Raw genomic sequence first — 26,239 nt, 5'->3', positions numbered from 1 at the left:
ACTGCTCGTCTCTTGGCTTCGAGGAGATGCCTCACTCTTGGCCCAAAGTGTTGACCCCCGAAGGCCCCACTGGGGAGGCAGGAGGCATCCCATTGGCCAGGAGCCTGGGTGCCAGGGAGCACGGCCTTTTACACTGAGGGAGTCGTCAGTCCAGCAGACATGAGCTGAACTCCCAGCGCCGGAGGCCTCCCCTCCTGCCCAGACTCAGGGAGTCTGTGCTTCTGGGATGGAAAAACGGGGTCTGTCTCAGCCACTCACTGCCCTTTCTGTGCCTTAGTTTCCCCTGATGTCGGGTCAGTCTGTGAGCTCCAGTGGCTGTCCAGCTCCGCCGCGGGGCCAGGCCTTTGGGGCTGGACGCAGCAGTGGTAGTCTGACAGTTGTTGGGGGCATGGGGCAGGGGGCAGTGGGTGCCTGGGAAATGGGCTTATAATGGGCAGGAAGGGAGCAGGCGGTCAGGGTGGTCCTCTGTAGCTTGTCATGCATCACGGGCTGGAGCTCCTCTCCTCTAGCTTCTCACTCACAACCAGAGAGAAGGCAGGCCTCCCACTGGGCCGCTCCTTCCGCTGCCCGGTCGAGGGTGATGACGGACAAGGGACAATGGTGTCTAGCCCAGCGGCTAGAACAGAGCTGAGATCAGCGAGAAAGCAAGTCACTCCTCTTTCAGAGACCCAGGAAGGGGCACAAGAGTGTTAGAAAGGTGGGTGGAGGGGCGCCTGGGTGGCTCAGTGGGTTAAGCCTCTGCCTTAAGCTCAGGTCATGATCTCAGGGTCCTGGGACCAAGCCCCGCATCGGGCTCTCTCCTTGGCGGGGATCCTGCTTCCCCCTCTCTCTCTCTGCCTGCCTCTCTGCCTACTTGTGATCTCTCTGTTAAATAAATAAAATCTTAAAAAAAAAAAAAAAAAAAGAGGGTGGAAAGACAAAGATCAGGCAGGAAATGAACAAGGATTTTCTTTCTTTCTTTTTTTTTTTTAAAAAAACTAGGCTCCACACCCAGCATGGAGCCCAGCGCGGGGCTTGAACTCACGACCCTGAGCTCAAGACCTGAGTAGAGGGGCACTGGGTGGCTCATTCGGTTAACTGTCTCTGCCTTTGGCTCTAGGTCATGATCCCAGGGTCCTGGGATCGAGCCCCACATTGACCTCCTGCTTAGCGGGGAGTCTGCTTCCCCCTCTGCTGCTCCCCTTGCTTGTGCTCTCTCTCTGTCTCTCGCTCACTCTCTCTCTTTCTCAAATAAAATAAAGTTAAAAAAAAAAAAGAGAAAGTGCTGAGCTGAGATTGAGAGTCAAACGCTTAACCAATCGAACCACCCAGGCGCCCTATGGCCAAGGGTATTTTTAAAAGCCACGTGTTTTTACATGAGCAGAGTCTCCTAATATTCATGTTTAAATTCCTCAAGGAGGGGTGCCTGGGTGGCTCAGTAGGTTAAAGCCTCTGCCTTTGGCTCAGGTCATGATCCCAGGGTCCTGGCATTGAGCTCTCTGCTCAGCAGGGAGCCTGCTTCCTCCTCTCTCTCTCTGCCTGCCTCTCTGCCTACTTGTGATCTGTCCAGTAAATAAATAAAATCTTAAAAAAAAAATTCCTCAAGGAATTACCATGTTGTTAGAGGTCATCATTCTTTTTGAGAGCTCACGGAGATAGAAGGAATCCCTAAGAACCAAACAGCAAATGCACCTGCTTTGAGGTTGACAATGGGGCTGGTGTCCGAGCCTTGCGTATAAGCAGCCCGTGACTTGGACAAACGTAAATAGCATCTCGTTGGTTTCCACGATGTCAAACGTGACACTTGCTTTTACAGCAGTGATCACAGTAGGAGACATTAGAAGAAGCTAACTGGCGTGGACTCCATGCGCACAGGGAGAAATGACACACTGTGGGACGCTTCTGGCTTAATTCACTTCTCCCACACTTACTCGACAGCTGAGCCATGGGGATGCGGTTTTCGAATGTGCTTCTGTGGTGTTTCCAGCCTGACTACTGTCCCGAGCCCTAGGTCCACACTGCTGGCTGTCTCTGCTCACACATTCTTTTTTTTTTTTTTTTAAAGATTTTATTTATTTATTTGACAGAGAGAGATTACAAGTAGGCAGAGAGGCAGGCAGAGAGAGAGAGAAAGGAGGAAGCAGGCTCCCTGCAGAGCAGAGAGCCCGATGCGGGACCCGATCCCAGGACCCTGAGATCATGACCTGAGCCGAAGGCAGCGGCTTAACCCACTGAGCCACCCAGGCGCCCCTGCTCACGCATTCTTGAGCATCCCAAATTGCCACGTTCCCCCTCCAGCCTGCTCCTCCTGCAGTGCTCTGTGGCCCAGAAATGTCCTCAGGCCAGAGGTCTCAGAGAAGCTCCCCTCCTCCCACATCAAAGGAGTCCCCAGCTCCTGCCAACCCTGCCCCTAAAGTTTTCTAGGACTCACTCTCTCTTTCTCAGTCCTGAAACCACAGCCCCAGTCCTGTCCTGAAGCTGGACAAACTACTCAACTTCTTCCTACTCTCCTTATTCCCCTTGATGGCTTTCCATTGCTCTGAGGAATCAGGACAAACTCCTTCTACAACCTTCAAGGTTCAAGACATTCGCCTTCTCTTGGTTCCTTAAACAACCACGTTCCCTCTCACCACAGGACATTTTCATGTACAGTTCTCACTGGCTGTGCACCTCCCACTCACCCTTCTGCTGCCATCACCACTTCTTTAGGAAAACTTTCCTCAGTCCCACTGTCTAGGTCAAGTTCCTTTGGCTTATGCCAGTGTTTAGAATCACCTGGGGGACTTGTTCAAATACAGACTACTGGGTCCCATGCTGGGGTTTCTGAATCAGTGGGTTTGAGGAGACTCCAAGAATTTATGCTTTCCTAAGTTCCTACTGATGCTGCCAGCATGGGCCACAGTCTGAGAACCACTAGCTTGTGCTCTCATGTAATCCCCACTTTATCTGGAATCACAGACTTTTGTGCATATGATTCTTTTATGATTATTGTCCTTCCTCTAAGCTATGAGCTCTGTGAAGCTGAGACCTTGCCTCTTTTTGTTCATCATCAAAATGCTAGCGGACACACAAGAGTTGTTCAATAAAGGGCTTTGAACAAATGAATGAATGAGTAAATGAAAACAAAAAACAAAAAACAAAAAACCTGGTCTTCCCAATATCCCTTCTGGCAGACTGGTGCTCTAGACTTTACCTAGAGCCCTCCTTCTACAAGGCAGGTGGATTCCAGATCTATTATTACAAACACGATCTTAAAACCGTTGCTAACTTTTCAAGAAGTAAAAGAACTTCCCAAGGGCAAATCGGGGTATTGAAACTAGAGCTGCCCTTGGGGCTCACACTAATGCTGAGACCTTGGAGGTAAAGAACTTCCTGGAGCTGAAGACTAGACATTGAGTGACACCCACAGGGGCGCTGGATCCAAGACTCATAAATTAAACCAAGATTCTGGAAAAGGATACCCCTTTAGCGAAAGGGTAAACCAGAAAACCTCCACCCACCAGTAAAGGGAATTTACAAAGAAACCTACTTCTCCCTTGTGCTGGACAGGAATTAAGAGTAAGAGTTCCCTCTGTGAACCGGGAACCACAGGCCTACTCACGGTACTCCAGGTCTGAAACAGCTTTCCCCGGAGAAATTAATTTAGCGTGTCAGTAGCGCCCTCTCGTGCTTGGTGGGAGTAATTACACATTCTTCTGAAAGGGCTCCCTAAATCAGACCTTCAAGTTTTCCAGAGATAAAAAAAAAACAAACAAAAACAAAAAAACCTAATAAGATATTAAAAAAAATGATTCCCACATCCAGAAATTAAAAGACACACAAAGAAAAAAGCTACCATGAGTTGAAGAATCAGTAGAAACAAAAGCAACAGATCTAGAGTTCCCCCACCCCCAGGCTATATATAGGTCACTTCCTAGTTCTCTCGCTGGTTCCTTAGGTACAGGGACTGTGTCTTATTCACCTCTGCCGCCCTCTGAGCAGAGGGTACTCATCACAGGCTTGTAGATAAACAGAAACAACGCCCGCACTTTGTCCTGCCCTCACTGTTCGGTTGGTGATGCCTGCCGGGCGGGAAGGGACACCAGACCTTGGTAAGAGCTCCGCTCCGTTGGGCACAGCAGGTGTCCTCTTGCTTCCTCTCCTTCCTACTCATCAGGTCTCACGGAATGCAGTAGCTTCCTAACTTCCTTGGTTTTCCTGTTTCCGCATGTGTCCCCCCCCACTTCCCATATGAGCTTCACACAGTGACTAGAATCTGATTTTCTAAACCATAACGTGTGTTCCTCCGTTATCCAAATCAGGCCCCCACCAAGACCACCCCTCCGAACTGCTTGTCTCACTTGAGATGACTGTGAACAATGTGACCCCGAGGCCCCTGCCTTCCTCTCCTCTCCACCCTCCTCCTCTGCTTGACCCCCCACGCCCCCACTCTCTACCACAGGACAGTTGCTCCCGGCCTGTGATGTTTGCACCTGCTGCTCCCTGGGCAGAGAACACTTCCTTACTCTTTGTGACTCAGCCCAAAGGCCTTCTCCCTAACTCCCGTCTCCCAGCCCCTCTCAAAAACATCATTATTTTATTCTCATCTTGGCACAGATTTCCCTCTAAAATGACCACGTTTATTGGTTTGCTTGTCTCTTCTTTATCTCCCTCTGCCAGAAAGAAGGGTTTGGAGAGGAGGGATCCTTTCTGTCTTGTTCTCTATGAGCTGGAGGGTCCTGGAACAGCGCCTGACCCACAAGCAAAGAAGTCAGTAAATAGTGTTTGAATGAACTAACGAAGTCGCTTGCAAACAGGACAAGAATGTTACAGGACAGCAGTGCACGAAAGGAAATGGTTCTTTGTGGCTTTAAAAGAAAGGCTCTGGGTGGAAGGCAGAAATATGGCCGTCAGGCTGAGCTGCTCTAACGGGAATACAGCACCCAGGACAGAGGGCTGCTGTGTCCCTTCCTTGTTACTTTGGTCAGGTCTTTAGAGGTCATAGAATTCTGGTTTTAACGTTTAAGGAGATAGGTCAGAACTGGGATGATTTCAGAAAAGGGACAGTGGAAGATAGGTAGGAAAACTGGAATCTGTGAGGAAAACCTACAGGATTTGGGGTTTGGAAGACCATCAGGCAGGCTCAGCACGGTTTAAAAGTGAGCTGTCCGGGCCACCTGGAGGGCTCAGTTGGCTAAGTGTCTGACTCTTGATTTGGTCTCAGGTCATGATCCCAGGGTGGCTGGATAAGGGTCCACACTCAACACAGAGTCTGCTTAAGACTATTCCTCTCCCTCTGCCCCTCCCCCTGCTTGCATGGCTGCTGTGGGCACTGAGGCCTGGACCGCAGTATCCCCAAAACCAAAAGCTGCCCCGCACTGACTTGTGATGGCCTACTGCCTTTTAGGCCACAAGATTTTGGCCAGAGCTGGACTCCTCACCAGCCCAGGTCCGTCTGTGCCCATGGCCCATGGCCTTTCCAGGTGAATCCAGCCTCTTCAAGTCCTACTTCCTGATCTGGCTCAGGTTACCCATCTCCCACCTGGACCACTCGGACTGTGTCTGCCAGTAGCTCTCACATCTTCGACCCACCCTCCACATCCCAATTATTCTAGAACCCCCACGAATGACCTGTCCTCATCCCGACTGAGGAACTTTGGGGAGCCCCCTCACCAGGTCTAGTGAGCTAAACAGCCCTCCTGCTCCCCAGGCCTCCCCATGTGCTCTGGAGGGGCCACCTGCCTCCGCCCACCACACTGTGCTCCTTCCCTTCCAGTCAGCGTCCGCGCCCGCCACCCCTTGTGTTGGACTGGCCTTACCGGCCAGGCTGCAGCTCAGAGGGCACAACCCCTCCAGGAGTCTCCCCGGGCTCTGTGGGGCCACAGGACTGTGCACGTGCCTGGGTGACAGCCTTTAATCACGATGCACCTCTGCTGTCACAAGGTCCCGCCCAGCGGGGACGCCATTTATGCAGTCTCACCCCGCAGGCTTGCTGGAGAGATGCTGTGAAATGGACGGATGAACACGTGACTCTTCCCAGTTCTGGCTCCTTCTGGTTTCCCCAGACTGTCCCCAGCCTGGTCCCCGCCTTCCTAACACCACCTGCCAGCCTCGATCTGAGAGCAGAGTCCGAGAGCCGCAGAACTCAGGATCTATCAGTGGGTAAGGATTCCCCATTCCCCGAGAGCGCTTCCTGCTGGATTGCTGGAAGAAAGGGCGTCCCGCCGGTCACCTGCCGGCGCAGCCCAGACAGCCGAGGTGCGGCAAGCCTCAGTAGCCAACCGAAAGAATCGTGGTCGATCCTCCTAGGAAATTAACACCCTGACTTCTTTTCTGATTACAAATTTTATTTCCAGAAGCAGAACTGTTTCAAACACAGAGTTCGAGGGATTGGCCTGTTTGTAAAGCCCCAATTCCAACTTCCCGAGGCCAAGCCTCCCTAGAGGTTTGGAAACTAGGCGCTAGCTTCACCCCGCTGTGCGCCCCATCTTTCAACCCCTCTTCTCAAGGCTTGAACAACTTTCTCTCAGAGCTTAGGCTGGGTCTCCCAGCGTGTCTCCCTCGCACACCTTTCACAAGAGCTCCATTTCCACGGGAAAGAGACCAGCCTCCCGTCTGCCTTCTAGAGAGGGCGTTTCCATGGGAAACGGGAGAGGAGAGGCCCCCGCGAGCCCTGAGGGGCACTTCACAGGCAGCAGAGCTGCTCTACCTCCTCCTCGCAGGCGTAGAATTTTTCAAAGAGCGCAGGGGAGGGGCTGTTGCACTCCAGCCACCTCCGGAGCGTGCCCAGAGCCCGGAGAGCATCAGCTTTGGTGGGCAGGGGCTGGAAGCCGTCCTCCCCAACCCCCTCCTCCGCCTCGGCGCCCGTCTCCTCTTTGCACGCTCCAGATGAGGGCTCCTCGCCCTCCAGGTCCACAAAGCGGGCAAACTCCTGGAGACTCAGCCCGCTGGGGACCAGAGGCAGCTCGGAGGCTTCGTTGGGGGCTGGCGGCAGCTGGCAGGGAGCCAGGCCTTCCTGGATGAAGCCTCTGACGATGAGCTGCGGGGGCACCTTGGCCCAGGCCGCCGCTGCCAGGTGCAGCGCGTCCAGCACTGTGAGGCCCGCCCCGGCCTCTGCCAGCGAGACGCCGGCCCTCCTGCTCTGCATGGCGGCCAGCTTGCCCAGCAGCCGGTGCCGGTAATGTGTCTTGAAGGCTCGGACCACGGAGCTGGGCAGGGCTGGCGTGCTGGGGGCGGCCGTGGTAGCGGCCAGGGGCAGGAGCCTCACGTGGCAGAGTCCGGGCAGGCTGGCCAGCTCCTCCAGCACCCGGGCCGCCAGCAGCAGGGTGACCTGTCGCCCCTGCCGGCCCATGTCCCTGTCGAACTGGGCCAGCCACTCGGACCAGGGGATGCCCAGGTCAGGGTGGTAGGAGGCAGGCAGGGCCTCACTGCTGACGCCAAAGAAGCACCTGGGCGAGGCCTGGAGCCCGCTGACCAGCAGCCGCCGCTTCTCCGTGCCCCTGCTGTTGGCGCACAGCAGCACCCGCACGCGCTCACAGGGCCCCCCGCTGCCGGGCACGGCCCGGTACAGCAGAGGCACTTCGGCACAGCCGAAAACGTCCTCTGGGGAGAAGTCTTTAAGGGAAAGAGGAGGCTGGGCCCGGGACGTGGGGCTTGGGGGAGGGGGCTCTGGGGGGAAGGAGGGCGCAAGTACGTGGCGGCCCCCGAGGCCTACGTTGTTCCGGCGCTTCCAGCGGACCAGCCAGCCGATGCTGGGCACAAAATCCTGGCCCATGATGTCAGCCAGTTCCTTGGCTTTGTGGAGCAGCATGGGCCCCGTGACGTCCCAGGCCTTCGCCCGGGCGATGTGGTACCAGCAGAGCAGAGCCTCGTCGATGCCGCTGTACTTGGACTCCCGCTTGCGCTTGCGCTCCCGGTTGGCCGAGCCGCTGCACCAGTCCGCCAGCAGCTTCTCCTTGTTCTTGCAGATGCGCGAGATCTGGGGCTGGGAGACCTGGAAGCGCCGGGCCACCTCTGACTGGGACATCTTGGACTCATCCAGGAGTTCCAGCACCTGGATCTTCTCAGCCAGGGACAGGGCGTGAAGCTTCTTCTTGCTGCTCAGCTCCATGGCTTCTCCGCGGCCCCTGTGGGGGTAAGAAACAGTGAGTGCGGTCCGGAGGGCCGAGGCCAGGAGGCCAGGAAAGGAGCCCAGGGAGGCAGAGAGATTATATGAGGACAGGGAAAGAGGCTGCTGTGTGGCAGAGACTAGGGGAGACTGGGCCAGCTGGGAGAGCGTGAGAGGGTGCACTGGGCAGGTGTTCAGGGGGCCGGGTGGGACGGAAGGGAATGGCGAGGCTGAGGGAGCCGTGGGCTGGGCACGGACCCAGAGGGATGCCAGAGCAGAGCTGGGGAGGGGGGTGGCTTACTGGTCAGAGGGAGAAGGGGTCTGGCCTGGGATCAAGGGGAGAAAGATGAATAAAGCCAAGGGGACAGCTGCAGAGACAACAAAGGAGTGTGGGTAGGGGAGGACAGGGGGCCAAGGCTGAGTGGGGCAGGTGTAGGGGATAAACAGGGCCGGGGCTGGGTAGTCCCTGGGAGGGGGAGAGGGATGATGGCCTGGGCTGGATTTAAATGAAGATGTTGGGGGCGGGGTGGCGAGTGGATGAGCAGAGTTGAGGTGACAAGTGTACGGACGACAAAGAGCGACAGATGGGGGCAGGAGGAGTGAGGCTAATTTGGTGCTGGGTGCAGAGGAGGTAAGACTGGGCGGGGGTCCCGCCTGAAGAGCGAGAGGGAGTGGGAGCACGGGGCCGAGATGGCAGGTGCACAGGCGACAAACAGCAAGAGGGGTGAGGAGGCCGAGGGCAGCGAGAGGGACGGAGTGTCCCCAGAGGGGAGGGAGGTGGCCTGGGGAGAGGTACTAGGAGCGCGGGCACGAGCACCTGGGACCGAGGCAGGCCCGGAGCCCGGCTCCGCCACCTGGCCGGCCTCTCCCCACCTCGACGCAGGGTCGGTCGGCGGGGCGTACCCAGGAGCCCGCCCGCCCTCCCGGCCGCCCGGCCTCCCGCTCTGCACCCACCTCAGGCGCTCGTCCCGCGGCTCCCGCCCCCGCCCCGGCTCTGCTCAGCTCGGAGCCCCTGTCCCGGCGGCGACGGGAGAGCAGGGGAGGGACGGGCGCCGCGACCCGGAGGGCCGAGTGGGCCGAGGGGCTGCGCGGGTGGCGGGCGGCGGGCAGCGGGCAGCGGGCGCGCGCACAGGAAGGCCCCGTGCGCGCCGCCCGCGCCGGGCTCTCTCCCGGCTGGGAAGACCGCGGTGCGGCAGCTCAGCTCCCACCCGCCGCAGCCCCGCCCAGGCCCCATCAGATTGGCTTTCAATGACGTCCCGTCCCGCCCCCAGCTAAGTCTCATTGGACGTCGCGGAAGTGGCGGGGCCCTCTCGGGGGCGGGGCTTCCAGCGCGAGCGGCGGTGAGGCGGAGCCAAGAGCCCGCGGGAGTCCCGGAGGCATCGCCAGCCGTTGGGGCCTGAGGAGCCTCGGGGCAGCGCGGGGGCCGGAGAGCAGATCTGGCGTCTCAAGGCCTTCTTAGCCGTGACCTAGGCAGTCGCAGCTTTCTCATCTACCAAACAGGGCTAATACCGCTCACCGACTGGTTGTGAGGAAAATGGATGAAAGCTTTAAGCCACACAAAAGCTGTTACCATGGACAGCGCTGGCCTCAGGTTGATCGGTCCATCTGGGGCTAGAACTTGCCTGGCGCCAGTTTGTTGTTTTGTTTGTTTGTTTGTTTGTTTGAATTTTATTTATTCATTTGACACAGAGAGATCACAAGTAGGCAGAAAGGCAGGCAGAGAGAGAGGAAGGGAAGCAGGCTCTCTGCTGAGCAGAGCGCCCCACGCCGGGCTGGATCCGAGAACCCAGAGATCATGACCTAAGCCAAAGGCAGAGGCTTTAACTCACTGAGCCACCCAGGCGCCCGTTTTGGTTTTTAAAGTAGGCTCCATGCCCAACGTGGGCTCCAACTCACAACCTCGAAATCCAGAGTTGCATGCTCTCATGACTGAGCCAGCCAGGTGCCCCATGGCCAGTTCTGATTTAGGGCAAATAAGGACTAATTTTTATTAGTTTTGATAGTGGTTGGCAAGATTCAAGTTTTTTTTTCTTAAGAGTGAAGAGCCAGGGTGCCTGGGTGGCTCTGTGGGTTATAAAGCCTCTGCCTTCGGCTCAGGTCATGATCCCAGGCTCCTGGGATCCAGCCCCGGTTCGGGCTCTCTGCTCCGCAGAGAGCCTGCTTCCTCCCTTCTCTCTCTCTGACTGCCTCACTGCCTACTTGTGATCTCACACCTCTCTCTCTGTCAAATAAATAAAATCTTAAAAAAAAAAAAAGAGTGCAGAGCCGACTCCAGGGTCTGCGCAGGGCTGGATCTCACAACCCTGAGATCATGAGGGTAATCGCCAAAATTAAGAGTCCGATGCTTAACCGACTGAGCCACTCAGGCGCCAGAAGATTCAAGTTTTTAAACTTAAGGTCTAATATCAGTCCTTTCCTTAGTAATCTTCAGTCCTGCCTGTTCTTAGCAACTGAAGGTATGGCCTGTGGTCGCGTGTTCCCATCCTCAACTTCAGCCTGCTTTCCCTCCCCAACTCCCAGCTCCGATGGAAGCCCGGGGCCACGATGTGTCCCTGTCTCTCTGCCTCACAGGCTACCTTCCCCAACCCAATCTACGCCTGATCCTTTTTCCATCCTTCTATGTCCCATGCTAAAACCCACCTTCTGCAAACCTTTTCCAAATATCTTCTCTTAGGCTGCTACAGCCCCCCCCCCCACATTTCTTTTCCTTCTATTTTTTTTCTAGCTCCTACTCAGCCACCAAGGATCATTGCTTTACTCCCTCTGCTTCTGTCCTACTTCCGTGTAAAAGCCTGAGGACAGGGGATGTGCTCTATTACTAACACAATTCCCGGCTCAGAGCACACCCAGCTTACTTATTGAACGCGGAGGCCTAGGCCACTGGCTTTCCCGTGGGTCAGTGCTTTTCAGTGTATGTGCTGCGGAAGTGAGCACGGTTCAGTGGTTTTCAGACTGTTTCAAAAAGCCCTAAGGATACCTCAGGGGGTTCATAACTGATTGAGGAAAATCTTAAAAGTTTAAGAGCTACAAAACACTTTCAAGTGAGGTACAGATCCATTATGGAAGCCGTCAACAACAAAATGTTGGCTGCAAGGAAAGGCATTGTTCTTTGTGCACATAAACATTCCCCAAGGAAGGCGGCCGTGCGGGCGGAGTTCACGCTTATGGCGGGTAAAGGAAGGAATGCCAGGCACGCGAAGTCGAGGTACCTCTATGCTCGTGAACAAAGCTTTCACATGTCCCACTACGATGTTCTTCTGTCGTTCTTTTGTATTTATGATTCAGCTTCTGAACCCACTTGAAGTATCTAAAATCCCAAGATTAACCTTTAGAAGACTGTCACCACTTGCATATACAAGTATAGCAGAATTACCTTCAAACAAACCAAAATATAGACCCAGGATGCTAATGTTGATTTTAACCCGTTTTGTATTGATCAAAACAACCTGTCTTGTCTAGCAAGGAATTGTTAGAACATGAATTTACATGAAGAAATTAGAACTAAAAGGGGCACCTGGGTGGCTCAGTCTCTTGAGCCTCAGACACTTGATTTCGGCTCAGGTCATGATCTCAGGGTCATAGATCAAGCTGTGTCGGGCTCTGTGCTGGGTAGAGTCTGTCTGAGATTCTCTCCCCTTCCCTATCCTCCAACCCCCACTCATGCTCTCTCAACAGATAAAATCTTAAAAACAGGGGCGCCTGGGTAGCTCAGTGGGTTGGGCCTCTGCCTTCAGCTCAGGTCACGATCTTAGGGTCCTGGGATCAAGCCCCGAGTCGGGCTCTCTGCTCGGCGGGGAGCCTGCTTCCCCCTCTCTCTCTGCCTGCCTCTCTGCCTACTTGTGATCTCTGTCAAATAAATAAATAAAATCTTAAAAAAAATCTTAAAAACAGGAAAAGATATCAAAGTACTCAATTTTATATCTGCTTTACATACTAGGCTATAGCAAAATTTTAATTTGGGATAAAAAGCTGTTATTTCAAAACACTTATAAACCACTGACCTGTGGAAGAGAAGTTTTAGGCTGAAATGACTTTCTCAACGAGGGAAGGGAGTCGGGATAAACCATCCAGCAGGGAGTTCTGTGTAAAAACGTTTATTTGTACTAATGTTTAGAATACAGGAACTAAAGAAAGAAAGACACCTCAACTCCAAAGGGTCAGTGAATTAGGGCCTGCCCACAGCCAAGGGGAAGGCCACTCCAGGGGGTTCTGGCATGGACTATCTCCCTCCACTATTTCATGTCAGTGTCACCAGGTGAAAAACTGAGGAATCAGGATGTGAAGACCTTACCAGCTGCTAGCGAGTGTGCAAGGGAAGAGAGGGATGTCTATGTGGCTTCCCTGTGACCCAGGGGCCAGGACACAGAGAGCAGGAGGCAGAAGTTCCCAATTCAGTCAAGGGCAGGAGCTGGATGTCCAGGTCCAGGAAGAACAAAAAGGGGATTCTGGAGGTAGGCTTTTTTCATCGAGTTAAAAAACAGGCACATTATCCAACGTCTCCCTGTGGCCCCCAAGCTGCTGGCCTGGCCCCCTGATTCTTCCCCTCTCCCCACAAAACCAAAGGGAATAGGAGGGGAGGCAGAAGACAGGAAATTCCAAGGGCGGGGAATGCTTCGGTCATTGAGACCACCTGTGAGCGAGCCAGGTGCGCACAAGGAAGAATCAGGTGAAGCTGCGACTCCCCCTGGGGTGGGGTGGGATGGGTCCGGGCAGAGCAAGGAGAGTGACCAAGAGCATCCTGGCTTGGGCGAAGGATCCTGGGTAGCAGGGAAAGAGAGCTGCAGAGAGCCTCTCTGGGGGAAGGAGGGAGCGAGGCTAAGCAGCACCAAGGGCCTGGAAAGCTCCTTACAAGCGCCGCCTCGGGCTTGCTCTGTCGCTCACTCCCAGCTGCTCCTGGCAGAGGCCCTGGTCTGGCTCGCCTCCAGGGGAAGGGAAAACCCTGGGGACCAGAGTGGAGGCAGAGCTGAGAGAAAAGTGAGCTGCTCTCCTACTCGTACTCGGAGGACACGGTTTGAACCCTGTGATCGCCAGGGCCGGGGCCCAAGGCAGGCCGAGTGAAAGCACTTCATGGAGAGCAGTGAGGAGCTGGGCCGCAGGAGTGCCCTGGCGCAAGGCGCAGCTCCATTCTCCCTGAGGGCCTAGGGCCAGAGGCGGTCAGAGCTGCCGCCTCAGCTTGCTGCTGCCAAAGGCAGATTGGCACGACCACCCGAGGTTCTCTGGACTTGTGAAAGAGGAGGAGGGAAAGGTGGGTATGAGAAACAAGAGAGGAAGAGAGAAACAGCCCTAGATGTACGGCGGGGGGAGAGGGGGAGCGGGGGTGGGGCACATCAAGAGGAGTTCTGGTTCTGGTAGATGGAAGCTTTCTCCTTCAACAGGTCCAGACACAAGTGGCAGCTCCAACTTCCTGCAGAGAAGCAGAAAGGGGTCAGCATGGGTCCCGTACCACCCTAGGTGCTGTCCTGCCACTCCCCACACCTCCCTTCCAGGAGCAGGACCAGCTAGAGAAGGCGGGGAGATGTTCTGCGGTACCAAAGTTCCATGGTTATCCTGAGCTAAAAGAAACTTCCCGGGCTTCAAATATCAAGAAAAATAATTCCCAACGGTGATGAAAGAAATAATCACGTGGAGGACTATTCCCAAATACAGACTCCTAGGCTCTCTTGGCCCTCTTAAATCTGGAATCTCTAGGAGCACCTGGGCAGACTAAATTTTTAAAGCATCCCAGCTTTACACTTGTGATTAGAGAAGAACCAGACTTTGTTCTCAAGGCCCCAAAGGTCAGGATGAAGATCATAACAGTGGTTCTAGAGAAACCAGTTTTGACTCCACATAAGACAGCTTTCTGGGGAACCATGGAAAGGTGAGATGCACTCACCACCAGGTGTTTAAGAGGCCGAGGAGCAGTGACAGGAAGAGGGGGTGAACTGTGACGACCCAATGTGTTACGATCTCTCTCTTAGAATAGATGGGGAGAAACGTCCCTTGAAAAGTAAGTGTTTCAAACTTTGCTTATTAGTATTTATTATGGTTGTGTTCTTCTGTGTGTGTGTGTTCTTCTGTGTGTTTTTTTAGCAACAAAATTAGTCCTTAATGCCTCAAAATTAGTGTCAATGTTTATCTGTGGATGTGGATGTGTATAGGGGAAAGAATCCAGACCTTTTATAAGCTCTGCAGAGACATGGGGAGCTCCGAATGTAAGAAGGGCCTTTCTAACCCAAAGGTCAATAGCACAGGGGCTGGACGGCTTCTCTGTAAACAGCCAGCCAGAATGTTAAATAGTTTAGGCTTTGAGAGCCACATATAGTCTTGGTCCCATGTTCTTTTTTTAAATCACCATTAAAAATGTGAAAACCAAAAAATGAATACTGTTTTTCTGAAAATAAATAAATTGGAAAAAAAAAATGTGAAAACCAGTCTTAGCTTAGAAGCTATACACATGCTAGCTGCTGCGGCTGGGCTTGGCTGCCGATGAGCTGCAGTGTGCGGACCCCTTGACCTAAGAGCCTAGCCCACCTTGCGGCTTCTAGAGAATTCTCCCTCAGCTCCCGGCAGCTCCTCACTACCTCAACCTCTGACAGTACTCCAGTATGAAGGCCCCTCTACAGTTCATGTGGAATTTTGTCTGTAAACTGGTATTTCATGGTTAAAAAAAATAAAAGATGAAACACGCTACTTCTCCCCGAAGTGGACTCAGAAGCTGCGCATGACAGGAGACAACAGCGGTGTGCTCCCCTGCAGCTGCCAAAGGACTTGCAGACTTTGTTCGTGTCCCCTTCCCTGGGGGGGCGCCAGCAGCGTGACCTACATTACAGGTTAGTCTAACCACAGTGAGGCGCCTTCTCCTGTCTGCTGCGGGCCCACAGCGTTTGTGCACAGTAAAAGCCACTGGACACGCACAGCCTCCTGAGTAAGCTCCCGGATTTCTGTGAAGGAGGGGTTTAGGCACAGAGATTTGGCCGGCGGTGGGGCACCTGCAGAGAGACAGCCGCTTTCTGGTGCCACCACCGGTTTGGCTGAAAAGCTTGTGCAAACTCGGGAGCATTATTAAGCGAACTATGGGAGGGATAGACTGACCCATTCAGGCTCCAGGTTCAATACCTTTCCAGCCTGGGCAAGGGAAGAGAGAGGAAATGCACACTCAAACCTATCACATTCGAAGAGCTGATACCAAAGCCTTGCATGAGACAAACCACGAACTCAGCCCAGCTCCCTGGGCTGCCTGGAGGAAAGCAAAAGCACTCCTTCCGGTGACTCCGCTCAGCCGCAGGTCTCTCTTTGGTTGCTGATTTTCTGCATTTCTAAATGTATCTGGTGATAATGTGCGAACGTTAAACCTTCAAAGCGGAAATGCTAGGAAAGCATTCTAAGTGAAGGACAAGTGTCTATTCCCTAATCTGGAAGAACACACAGGAGAACTCACTTATTGTACAATTATTTTCCGGGTCACTAATAAGATACTTGTTCTGCGTGAGAGGTCAGGACAACCTACCTTCAGGAGGCTCAGACATGGACGGGGTGAGACAGTACATATGGTAGCCGCGGTCACAGTCGTCGCAGAAGAGCAGCTGGTCCTAGAGGAGGCAAGAAGGAGGGGGAAGGGGCAGGTGAGTGACCAGTGGGGGTGGACAGGGACAGGAGCTTCTGCAGACACTGCTGCTTCTTCCGAGGGCGGCGAGGCAGCTGGCGGGGAAGCGCAGACCTGCGAATTTCTGGAGGAAATTCTCCACGCAGACCGAGTGAGTCACTGTCATACCGCCTGAACCCTACCAGCTTCCGAATTCAGCCCACGGCCTCCACTCTTGTCCCCTACGTGCTAGTCTTCACAGAGGAAACTTCTCTTTTAAAAATGTTAAGACAGAGCACATCACTCCCAATTAAACCCTCAGACCTGGCGACGCCTACCCTCCGATCCCTTCTCCGACTGCGCTCCTGCTGTAGGGAGGCCCCCACCAGCCCAACTGCCTCGGTCTACTGGGCCCGTCTGCCTGAAGGTCCCCGGCCTCATCGCTCCTGTCCTGGGCACGTTGTGCCTGCAAACCTTCTCGGACTGACCCCTCTGAACCAACCGAATCTCTACCCCAGCCCCGCCTCCTTGGAGAAGGCTGCTCTGACCACCAACGCCGGGTACCCAGCGGCCTGGCCCACCACGGCTGCCGCTCTCTTCCCGGCACACTGGACAACCTTTCCTCGCTCACTGCCTGTTCCCCACAAGGACGGCAAGTCCACGGTGGGGGGTCGGGGAGGGGGGACCCTGCCGTTGTTTAGCGCTGAGTGCCTGGAACGGCGTCTGACACCGGGCTAGTGCCCAGAGAAGGTCTGCTGCTCCCGGAGGCAGCTGCCGGCCGCGGGGCGGGGGGCGGGGGGCGCGGGGCGGGGCCACGCACATCGTTCTCGGAGGTGCCGCAGATGTTGCAGCACTTGCACTCGATGCACTGCCAACGGTAGGTCTTCACGGCCGCCATCATCACCGGCGTGAACTGCAGGCAAGACGGGTGCCCTGCGGGTGGGAGGAGGGGCGCATCACCTGGGCGGCGGCGGCAGAAGGCAGGGGGTTGGGGGGGACCCTTGGCCCCGGGCGGGGCGGGGGGGGTACCTGAGCGGCCGCAGTCCGAGCAGGACACCAGCTCCTCAGGCTGCCCCGTCTTCTTGTTGATCTTGGAGTCCCCGAGGCAGAAGTCGCAGTAGTTGTTGGGCAGGGCCAGGCCGTCGGGACCCTTCTTGGCTACAGAGAGGGAAAGAGCTCCGCGTGGGCTCCCGGGGGCCTCGAGGCCCCCAGCAGCCCTGCAGGGAGGCCTTCCCGGGGGCCGGCTGACTCCCCCTGCCCCGCGTCCGGCGCGCCAGCTTACACTTCTGCTCCTCCGACCTCTGGGAAACCGGGGTGGGGGGCTGCGAGTCTTCCTTGTCCTCGCCCTCCTCCTCCGCCAGGTGGGAGTGGGCGTAGTGGTAACTGAGGCCTGGTCGGTTCTTGTAACGTTTTCCACAAACTGGGTGGGGACAAGACGACAGAGAAAGGTGTTGGGATCCGAGAGAGAGCCACATCCCCGCCCCCTCGCCCCCCTCTCCCCCCAGCTGAGGGGCTCCAGCTGAGGCAGAGGCAACCACCCCTGCCCCCGTGGGCTCTGTCTGCGACAGGCCTTCAGTGACGGCCACCTGCCTCCGGCGAGGAGCATCAGGCCTTGGGGTTCTCCAGCTTCCATGGCTCTGGCCTCTGTTACACCCCAGCCCACGGCCACCTCTGCTCTTCCACACTGGCTGTCTGGGAGGCTGAACCCTGGCCCCGTTACCACTTGCCCTGGGACTAGTGTGGGGGAGGGAGCTCCAGGTCAGGAAGGGAAGGGAATCTCTAAAATTCTGTAATCTGGCAGGAAGGAAAAAAGGGAAGGAAGAGACTCCAGACTTTTTGACCTCTCAATAACCATGGGAAGCTCAAGCTGTCCATGTATACCACAGAGCTCACCCCTGCCCAATGAGGATACAGGAGTAGGGAGTGGATCCCTTGGGGAATCACCTATCAGTAAGTCTGTTGGGGTATCTGGCCCCCAAGGCAGCTGGAAGACACTCCCACGTCAGTGCCCTGCCCACCCCCCACCGTTCAGCAAGGAAAGCAGATCCCCACGAGGCGTCTTGTACTCTTAAGCAGTGATACCAAAAAGAGCAAGGGGGCCGGCAGGAGGGAACAGGGCAAGGATGGGAGGAGGCGGCAGGACGGTGAGAAACATGAGCTGACCACCAAGTGTCTGTCCCGGGGAAGGGGAAGCAGAGGGATCTGTCTGTAGTGGTTCCTGAGAACACTTCTGAAGCCACCCCATGCAGCGGGGCCGAGCAGCCCTAGGAGCAAGTCTGTGGGAGACAAGCGGTGGTAAAGGCAGCTTCCAGGACCGTGAGGAGTGGAGTACGACCGAAAGCCCACTGCTCCTATCCCCATGCCACTCCAGAGACGTTTACACTAGCATCGCAGATGAGCAAGGCGGGAGAAACAAGGGAGGAGGGAAGAGGGATAGGAAAACCGAAAGTCTGAAAAGTGGAGAGAGCTACCTCTCTGGGGCGCTTTCGAGGTATGCTTTTGTTTGAAACTATCTGAAAGACAGAAAGAAAAGTCATGAGAAGAAGGCCTTGATACACTTGAGACGGGAGCGGCAGCAGCAGGAAAGCGGAGCAAACGAGAGAGAAACCAGCGGCGATGGTGCTCCCAGGGTGGAGGGACAGAAGCGGGGCGAGTCAGAGAAAAGGGGGAGAGCAGACACTGAAAAATTCGGTGCTGGACTCTGGGGGGCCCTGGCTTGACGGGGGCCCTGGCTTGACTGCGGCCAGCAGACCTGGATGTGGTCGACAGAGGGGCCAATTCTGCCTGCTGTGTGCGCCCCCCGCCCCAGCACCCCACCCCAGGGGACAGTAGAAACCTCTCCCGGAGCATGCAGGGCCCACCCATTGGGCAGCAGAGGCTGGGACCTCCCAAGGGTCTCAGAGGGAACCAGTCAGCAGGCAGGAGAAAGCATTCAGGCCTTTGTTACCACTCTGAGCAAGAATATAACCCTCCCTCCCCTCAGATCCCGAGCAGGGGCTGGGTCCAAGGCAGGGACCACCCGCCCACTCGCGAGGCACTCACTGTCACAGGCATAGGGCTTGTCCCGATCCTCCAAGATGGAAGCGTCCAGCTTCTTACGGGCACTGCCCACACCTTTACCCTGCCAGAAACGAAACGAAACAAAACAAAACAAAACCAACAGAGAGATCCCCTTATTAAGATGCCTAGGCCTAGGGTGCCTGGGTGGTCTGCCTTCAGCTAAGGTCGTGATCCCGGGTCCTGGGACGGAGCCCCGCACCGGGCTCCCTGCTCTATGGGAAGCCAGTTTCTCCCTCTCTCACCCCCCTGCTTGTGTTCCCTCTCTGGGTCAAATAAATTAATAAAATCTTTGAAAAAACAAAACACAACGAAACAAAGATGTCTACCTGAGGAGTAAACTCCCCGGGGAAGTGACTGCTAATTTCACTCAAGAGGAAACCTGGCACAAGCAACAGCACAGGGGGAGCCGCAGGCGGGCTCTGCCTCCTCACCTTGGACTTCCCCTTGCCCCGACGCTTGGGAGTGTCTTCTTCATAGTCCTCGTCATCCAGGTCATCTAGGAAGTCCTCTGGTTCTAGGATCCGCTGAGTGGACAGAAGGATTACGATGGGCAGATACAATGTACCTCCAGAAGGTCCCCCGCAATGGGCCCGGCCAGGCCACCCAGAACCTCCTCCGTGGGCGGAGGCCCTCTGCTGGCCCCTCCAGTCTGGCCTCATTCCTCATGGCTGCCCTGTAACACCCCAGAATCCCATTCCTTTTCCTTTCCATGCTTTGGGCTTTCCTTCCTTTTCGACTCTTTTCCTGTTGCTCCCCTAGAGTGCCTTCTCCACCCTCTCCAAGGGGCTGACTCAAATGCCATGTTTTCATGAAGTCTTCCCTGCTACCCCAAGTAGCTGTGCTCTCTCCTGCCTCTGATCTGCTGCCCTAGGAACATACTATCAGTGGTTCCCTTCTGACAGCTCACTTCTTATATTAATTTTTTTTAAAGTCTATTTTATTTTTTTAGTAATCTCCACACCAGGCTGGGACTTGAACTCATGACCTCGAGGTCAAGAGTAGCATGCTCTATAGACGGAGTCACTTCTTAGATTTCAATCAAGAGCTCTGGGGGTGCCAGGGAGGCTCAGTCGGTTAAGTGTCTGCCTTCCGCTCAGGTTATGATCCCAGAGTGCCGATATCGAGTCCGGAGTTGGGAATCCCTGCTCAGCAGGGAGTCTGCTTCTCCATCTCCTGTTCCCCCTAGTTGTGGGCGCTCTGTCAAATAAATAAATAAAATCTTAAAAAAAAAAAAAAAAGACCTTTGCTGCTAACTTGTGTGGGCTTATAGGAAGTTTTTTTCCCCTAACTGCTCTGCTTCAGCTTCCCTGTTATGTGAAACAGGGGCCACAGTACCTACTTCCTATGGCTGTAGAGACTAGAGAAAATGATGAACCAGCACTTAGCACAGTGCCTGCCATAGTTTTAACTCTTACTATTTCTGGGCATAGTTTTATCTTCGTCGCCGGTAGGGACGAGGCCTGCTTCACCCATGTAACCTCAGGCACCAGAGAACATGTGACAAAGACGATGAATGAGGGGAAAGTCTGCACTTAGAGAAGAAAAGGAACAGGAGAAACTGGATACTAATAGCAAAGCCAGTCAGTACCCAGTGCTAACAAGGGAATGAGCAGGACCAGAACCCCAGGGGCCTTCCTCCTGGCCCAAAGCTTTTGCTTCCATTCTGAATACGGGGTCGCCTCCAATAAAGAGGAGGCTGGTTTCCATCAGAGCTCCCTTAGCCATGGGGTTCATCTTATACCTTCCGTGCTCGACTGTTGGTCACAGGAAACTCGCCCAGGCTGTCATCATCCACTCGGGGGTCAGGGGCACCTCGCTTCTCCAAGGGGTCTGTGCGCAACAGAGCCTCCAAACTACTGCCGTCTTGAGAGATCAGCCCCTCTTTCTTCAGGGTCTGGTCTGTGTCTGCAGGCAAGTCAGGATGAGGCGAGGCTCAGAAGGGCTGAAAGCAGGCCGCTCTGGGTCTACACAGTGCTAGGCCAGCCATGCGCCAGTCACTGTCTTTTGGTCTCTGGCTGCCTAGGAACCAAGACACCCCGTTTACTTGGCACCATTAAGTTATCTGTTTACTGTCTCCTCTATCAGACTGAGCTCTGTAAAGGAGGGAATGGCATCTCACCCATGCTAGCATCTTCAGGATCTAGCAGTGGGCCGGGTACGTAACAGGTGACTGATTACCAGCCTTACAGGCAGCAGGCCACACCCCAGCTCAAGAAGGGGTGTGCTTTACCTGGTTTAATAGATGGGAAAGAAAGTCTTGGGTCCTCAGGAGGGTGGGCTCGCCGCTTTTTCCGCCAGCGCCGGGCAGGATAGGAGTATAGCTGCCCAGAGGCCAATCCTGTGGGAAAGAAGAAAGATAGAAAAGTCAAGGCCTAACGCAGTCCTGGGCAATAACATCAAACACCTTCTAGAGGGGTAGCACCCCCTGCCCACCAAGTTCTACAGTGAGGGAGCAATATGGACAGCGAGGGCCTGGGGGCAGGAGAAGTGACAGTTCGTGGAAAAGAAAAACAGATGGAAGTCCGAGGGCCTTGGCTAACACAGAGCTCCCCAGAAGCCCAACGCCAGCCTCAGTAGGGCAGCCCTGCAGAAAACAGAGATGCTGGTACGAACCCGCCTGCTTCATCTTCCCTGGGCCTCTAAGCCAGGCAAGACCGTATTCACGCACGCGTGGAAGCAGTGAGGAAAACCCTCTCAGCTGGCTCATCACATAAGATGAAGAAGCTTCTGCCTTCCCTGTGCTCCCGAGTCTGAACCCTCACCTCACCTGGACCCCGGTGTCGTTTCTCCATCCAGATGTAACAGTTGCTCTGGGCCACTCCAGTCTGTGAGTCCAAGAAAGGCAGGCGCACACTGCGCTCAGCGCAGAGGCGGGCATTGTAGTTGTGGCACTGCTCCATGGCGTCCTTGTAGTACTGCTCCCCAAGGCTGCGGCGGACACAAAGATCAGGTGCGCATGTGCTGGGGCAGGGCAGAGCACAGGTGCCGAGTGGCCCCGCTCCCCTGCCATCTGCTTCTTTAGAAGGCTCAAGGGACCAGGAGACTGCAGCTCTGGTCCTATTTGCCTCGGTTTCCGCCTCATGGGACACCACACCCCTTCACTAAGCCACTATGAGGAAAGGCACTTCATAAATTACCATCAGGAACACATGATCTCTCATGTGTCTACTCAGGCCTAAGCCTAACCCACAAAGATGGGGAGAAACTAACGTTCATTCTGTGCCTCTCTTGGGAGTCCAGCCCTGTGCTAGTCCTCCCTTAACCCTCCTGACTCTGAGAAGCTCAGGTTAGCTTCTTTTCACAATCGAGGAAGAGTTCAACAAGATCTAGAGCCCTTACTAAAACATAGTTAACAACCTACAGCACCTCTACACAACAAATTTTTATTAAGCCATAAAAAAGAAGGAAACTCTTCATGTGCTGATATCAAACCATCTCCAAGACGACTAGAAAAAAAGTGAGGTACAGTGCTGAGAAGTGTTCCAGGATGCTACCATTTATGTAACAAGAAGTAGAGAAGAAACTGTAGGCCTCCAGAGAGAAAAACTGGGTGACCTGCTGGGGGGCGGGGGGTCCTCCTATATGCCATTTTAGATCTTTTGAATTCGTACTAGGTGCAGGTTTCCCCCACTGTCTGATGGTGAACTTTCTGCCACTTCACTTTTATAAAAGACCTACAACAGTACCTGTTTTCACTAACTGGAAGACATCTAGAGAGGATTTTCATTTTTAAGAAGTGGCAATTGCTTTTTTGCTTTTTGCCATGTCGGCTTATGTACAGTTTCTTAAGAACACTCTACTTTGAATAGTGGGGGTCGGGGGAACCTGTACTGAGTGAACTAATTAATGCCATGTGCTAATTTTATTTTATTTATTTATTTTTTTAAAGATTTTACTTGTTTATTTGACAGAGATCACAAGTAGGCAGGGAGGTAGGCAGAGAGAGAGAGAGAGGAGGAAGCAGGCTCCCTGCTGAGCAGAGAGCCTGATGTGGGTTTTGATCCCAGGACCCTGGGATCATGACCTGAGCCGAAGGCAGAGCCTTTAACCCACTGAGCCACGCAGGCGCCCCACATGTGCTAATTTTAAAGTCACTGGAAAACATGTGAAAAACACCTGAACTTCTTTGAATCCTACTTTTTTCCCGAGTGCCATTAGAGTGATATAAAACCTGTTTGCTCACAGGCCCATCTGAGGCCCTTTTCCATTCTCACACCATCAAATTATACAGGAAAGAACCTTCTTTCACTCAGAAGACTCAGTCTGAAATCTCAGTAAGGGTAAAACTTTAAGTGCTTTAAAAAGCTGGACAACTACACAGTGCCAGGAGTTACCTGGTTCTAAGAAGCATGTACACAGAACCAACCTTGTTCTCATTCTCAGGGCGTAACAAACGCGTCAGTACTGGAACGACAGTGACCCGTCTTTACATATTCGATCCACTGTAAATAAACTGAGGGCAGAGGTGGTTTCTTTCCCACAGTATCCCTAGTATCCACGAAGGTGTCTGGGACATCTTGACCTGGGAGTAAAAAGACCTTGCACGGCTGCAAGTCACCCCACGAATGTGGACATTCAGTCAGTCCGTGTGGAGCTCAGCTTCCTCTGCTGGCCTGGGGGAGCCGGACTAGATAAGCTCCTACATATTCTACTCGAGGGAGACCCCTCGCATGAGGAGCTGGACAGAGTGCGTCTCTGTTGTTTATGTCCATAACTCAAGCTCCACTGACAAACCAGGCTCTGGAATCCGAGGGGGCTTTCACAGAGCGGTCACAATAGACCACGCAGGCACAGCTTAGTATGTTCCCAAGCAACTGAAGACACACCACACACGAGGCGAGAGCAACACAAGATTGCCTGACTTGATTCAATGAGTGGTAATAACTGTAATTTGCAGTAGTAAGCAGGAATCTTGTGTTGGGGAGTGGAAGAAAAAGGGAACAGGCTCACGTTAGCCGGCCTTTAGGAGGCAGCCATGTCCTCACCACACAGAGGAAAATTGGATAAACAAGGCCGAGCGCAGCAGCTCCTTTGTTTCTGCTGATGGCAATGGATACTGACGCTGGAAGTCAAATGGAAGGAAGGGTGAGATGCGCCGAAGGCTGCAGAGTCAGAGCACCGAAGCTACAACTGGTTTTAGGGGGGAAAATAAGAGAGTCTGTCACAGCACTTGGGAGTTAAGGGGATTTCAGAAGGTGGCAAACTGCCTTGTGAGAGAACTGGGAATGAAACACCTAAGTCAGGGGGAGAGGGGATCTGATGAAGACAGACTAAGAGAACGAGAGGGAATTTATAAATGGGAAAATGCTTTTCCCAGAACCAGATGCAAGTCAAAAAAGATGAGCTAGTAGTCCTGACCTCCATGTATAACCTCAGCTGTTCAAAAAGCAGGCATCCCACGATCAAGAGAAGTTCCAGAAAAGTATCTCCTGGGTGAGGACGGTACTGGAAGAACGGAAGCCCCCTCTTGCAGGGCAAGGTCTGTAAGGAAATGTATTAATTGCAGTGCCCAGCCCTCTGCAGCTAGAACTGAGAACGTTGGCTTCTCATGACCAGCACTCACGAACCAGGGGCTGGTGACCCTCACAATCTCTGTAGCTCCTTTAAGAGAAATGAGTCGTGCTCTGCTGAAATGCGCAACTCCTCCCTTCTAGGACTACATAAAAGGGTTGGCAACTCTATTTCCCTGAAGAAAGTCTTCCAACATAAAATCTCATTACCTATGAACTCTTAAAACCTAGGGAAGTTTGACATTCCCCCAGCACAGTAAGATTTCCAAGGCAGGAGCTCTGATTTCTTTCCAGGAAGCGTGAAACCTGTGTAAAACCTCCCTTTACAGTGCGCTTGGGGTGTGTGTGTGGGGGGGGGGGGTAGCAACAAAGAGAAAGGCAGGGAAACAAAGAAAGAACATCTGAGTCAGGAAGAATAACTATATAAATGGTAGATCAAAAGCGACATTTCTAAATTGAGGGAAATGTCAGCCTGAAGAAAGAGCTGGGGGAAACTGGAGTGGGCAGATCAGAGAGAAAGATAATAGTGTTGGGAGGAGGGGTAGCTCAACGAGGAGGCAGGATGGAGCTGAAAGCAAGTTAAAAAAAAAAAAAAAAAAAAAACCACAGGAGGAGAAGAAGGCACTTAGCTTAATGGAAGTGGGAAGGCATTCTCAAAGAAAAGGCTCCAGGCCGGGAGGAGGGGAGGTGGGCAAAGCAATGTACTCTTTAAAAAGGCTCTTGGGAAGAGTGGGGGCTCAGCCACCACAAGGGCAGATGAGAAGCTGTGAGTCCCTCAGAACAGTTTCCAAGCCTTTACCCTGTCATCCAGCCCAAATCCCAAAACCCTGCCTGGGCAATGAGTCGCCTCTCCGTTTTTCCCACCTCTGCATCAAGCCCAATTTACCCACTGAAAAGAGCTTGCTCTATTGGCCCACCGGGCATGAACCCATCTCTTCAGGGAGGAGGCTAGGTTCAATCAAGTCCCAAAGCATCTTTAACTCACAGCCAACAGACCCCGCTCCATTTTCCCCAACCACCATTAACTTTAACTTTGCTCGAAACCTGACCAGCACAAGGCGACTGCACAGCGCGCAGCCTGCCGACCTAGATGCCCCTCCAGGCTGCAGAGGCGTCCTGGACCGCTTCCGTCCAGTTCCGTTTTGGTGGCTGGACTGGCTGGTGCAAAGGCCCTCTCCCCTGAAGTTCCTTCCCTTCTGCACCGCCTTGCTCCTCAACACATCCTTCCCGATGATGCTTCTGGTCTTGGCAATCAGATACTCGGACCCCCACCCCCCACCCCGATCGTCAAGGGGCTGTTAAAACAAAACAGCCCCGCGGTGCTTAGCCGCACAAGGGCTGCTGAGCCTGTTGCTCCAGGACCGGCCGCGGGCAGCGGATCCAGAGGGGTCGGCGCCTGGCTTCGTGGGGACACGGGTCGGTCCCGGGCCCGCCCTCGGCCCGGCCCCTCCGGACCGAGGCGTCTGGTCTCGGAAGCGCACCCGGACTGTGTCTCTCCTACGCAACGACGGCGCCATACTCGGGCCACCGTGAGCCCGAAGGAGCGCTCAGACCGCACGGCGCCGCAGGGAGGTTGCCCGTAAGGGGCTCCCGTGTGCCCCCCTCAGGGCCTCCACAAGTTTCCAAAGAAGCGCAACGTCTTCTTGGGAGTCTCCTGTTGCCCTCCCTACTAGGAGTCGCAACCAGGCCTTCTCGGGCACGTCCTTCCCTCCGCCTCGTCCCCTCCCGCACCGCCGCCTACTCCCAGGCCCCTTACAAGACCTCCCGGCCTAGGAGAGAAAGAAACGACTACTCACAGCTTCACTACATTTTCTACCACAGCCGCCATCTTCCCTGCTCCTCTCCCTCAGGCCGGGAGGCCCGGAGCCCTCAGCGCGCAGGCGCCGGGACCGCACCGGGGAACCGGTTTCCTCGTTCCTCTGCGCAGGCGCCGCCCGAAAGCGCGCGCCCGAGAACGAGGCAGGGAGAACGGGCTTCGTGACAGTCCACCAGGGTCGGGGAGTAGAGTCGAGGGAGTCCAATGCGCAGGCGCGACGGAAA

At 54.4% G+C, this 26,239-nt stretch overlaps 2 protein-coding genes across 4 annotated transcripts; both read right to left on the bottom strand.

The window, feature by feature from the left end:
* Window positions 1–6,290: 6,290 nt before the first annotated feature.
* On the bottom strand, window positions 6,291–11,308 carry TIGD3 (tigger transposable element derived 3). Of its 2 annotated transcripts, none has more exons than XM_044259656.1 (2): window positions 11,275–11,308; window positions 6,291–8,084 (listed from the first exon to the last, which is right to left on the bottom strand). In XM_044259656.1, exon 2 carries the CDS (start codon window positions 8,066–8,068, stop codon window positions 6,644–6,646), a length of 1,425 nt encoding a protein of 474 aa, XP_044115591.1. In that variant the 5' UTR covers window positions 8,069–8,084; window positions 11,275–11,308; the 3' UTR covers window positions 6,291–6,643. The 2 variants fall into 2 exon arrangements, with proteins under 2 accessions (XP_044115591.1, XP_044115592.1); XM_044259657.1 differs by lacking the exon at window positions 11,275–11,308 and adding an exon at window positions 9,020–9,039.
* Window positions 11,309–12,143: 835 nt separating this feature from the next.
* Window positions 12,144–26,102, bottom strand: DPF2 (double PHD fingers 2). 2 transcript variants are annotated; one of them, XM_044259658.1, is made up of 12 exons: window positions 25,996–26,102; window positions 21,457–21,617; window positions 20,920–21,027; window positions 20,431–20,594; window positions 19,121–19,213; window positions 18,672–18,750; window positions 18,101–18,142; window positions 16,912–17,049; window positions 16,659–16,787; window positions 16,450–16,562; window positions 15,555–15,636; window positions 12,144–13,469 (listed from the first exon to the last, which is right to left on the bottom strand). In XM_044259658.1, the coding sequence occupies exons 1-12, from the start codon at window positions 26,025–26,027 to the stop codon at window positions 13,393–13,395; spliced, it is 1,218 nt and encodes a 405-aa protein (XP_044115593.1). In that variant the 5' UTR covers window positions 26,028–26,102; the 3' UTR covers window positions 12,144–13,392. The 2 variants fall into 2 exon arrangements, with proteins under 2 accessions (XP_044115593.1, XP_044115594.1); XM_044259659.1 differs by lacking the exon at window positions 18,101–18,142 and having other exon boundaries at window positions 25,996–26,101.
* Between the last annotated feature and the right edge of the window lie 137 nt (window positions 26,103–26,239).

Source organism: Neovison vison, chromosome 7 (genome assembly GCF_020171115.1).
Source record: "Neovison vison isolate M4711 chromosome 7, ASM_NN_V1, whole genome shotgun sequence".
Classification (NCBI taxonomy): domain Eukaryota; kingdom Metazoa; phylum Chordata; class Mammalia; order Carnivora; family Mustelidae; genus Neogale; species Neogale vison.
The sequence above is the reverse complement of the archived record's forward strand: the minus strand, read 5'-3'. Positions and strand labels throughout refer to the sequence as shown.

Excerpts from the sequence above, each read along its gene's own strand:
- TIGD3 (XM_044259656.1), bottom strand. The coding sequence starts at position 8,068 with ATGGAGCTGAGCAGCAAGAAGAAGCTTCACGCCCTGTCCCTGGCTGAG.
- DPF2 (XM_044259658.1), bottom strand. The coding sequence starts at position 26,027 with ATGGCGGCTGTGGTAGAAAATGTAGTGAAGCT. Across the intron at positions 20,595-20,919 it reads TTTCCCATCTATTAAACCAG|ACACAGACCAGACCCTGAAG; the intron begins GTAAAGCACACC and ends ACTTGCCTGCAG. Across the intron at positions 16,788-16,911 it reads GAGGTCGGAGGAGCAGAAGT|CCAAGAAGGGTCCCGACGGC; the intron begins GTAAGCTGGCGC and ends CCCTCTCTGTAG.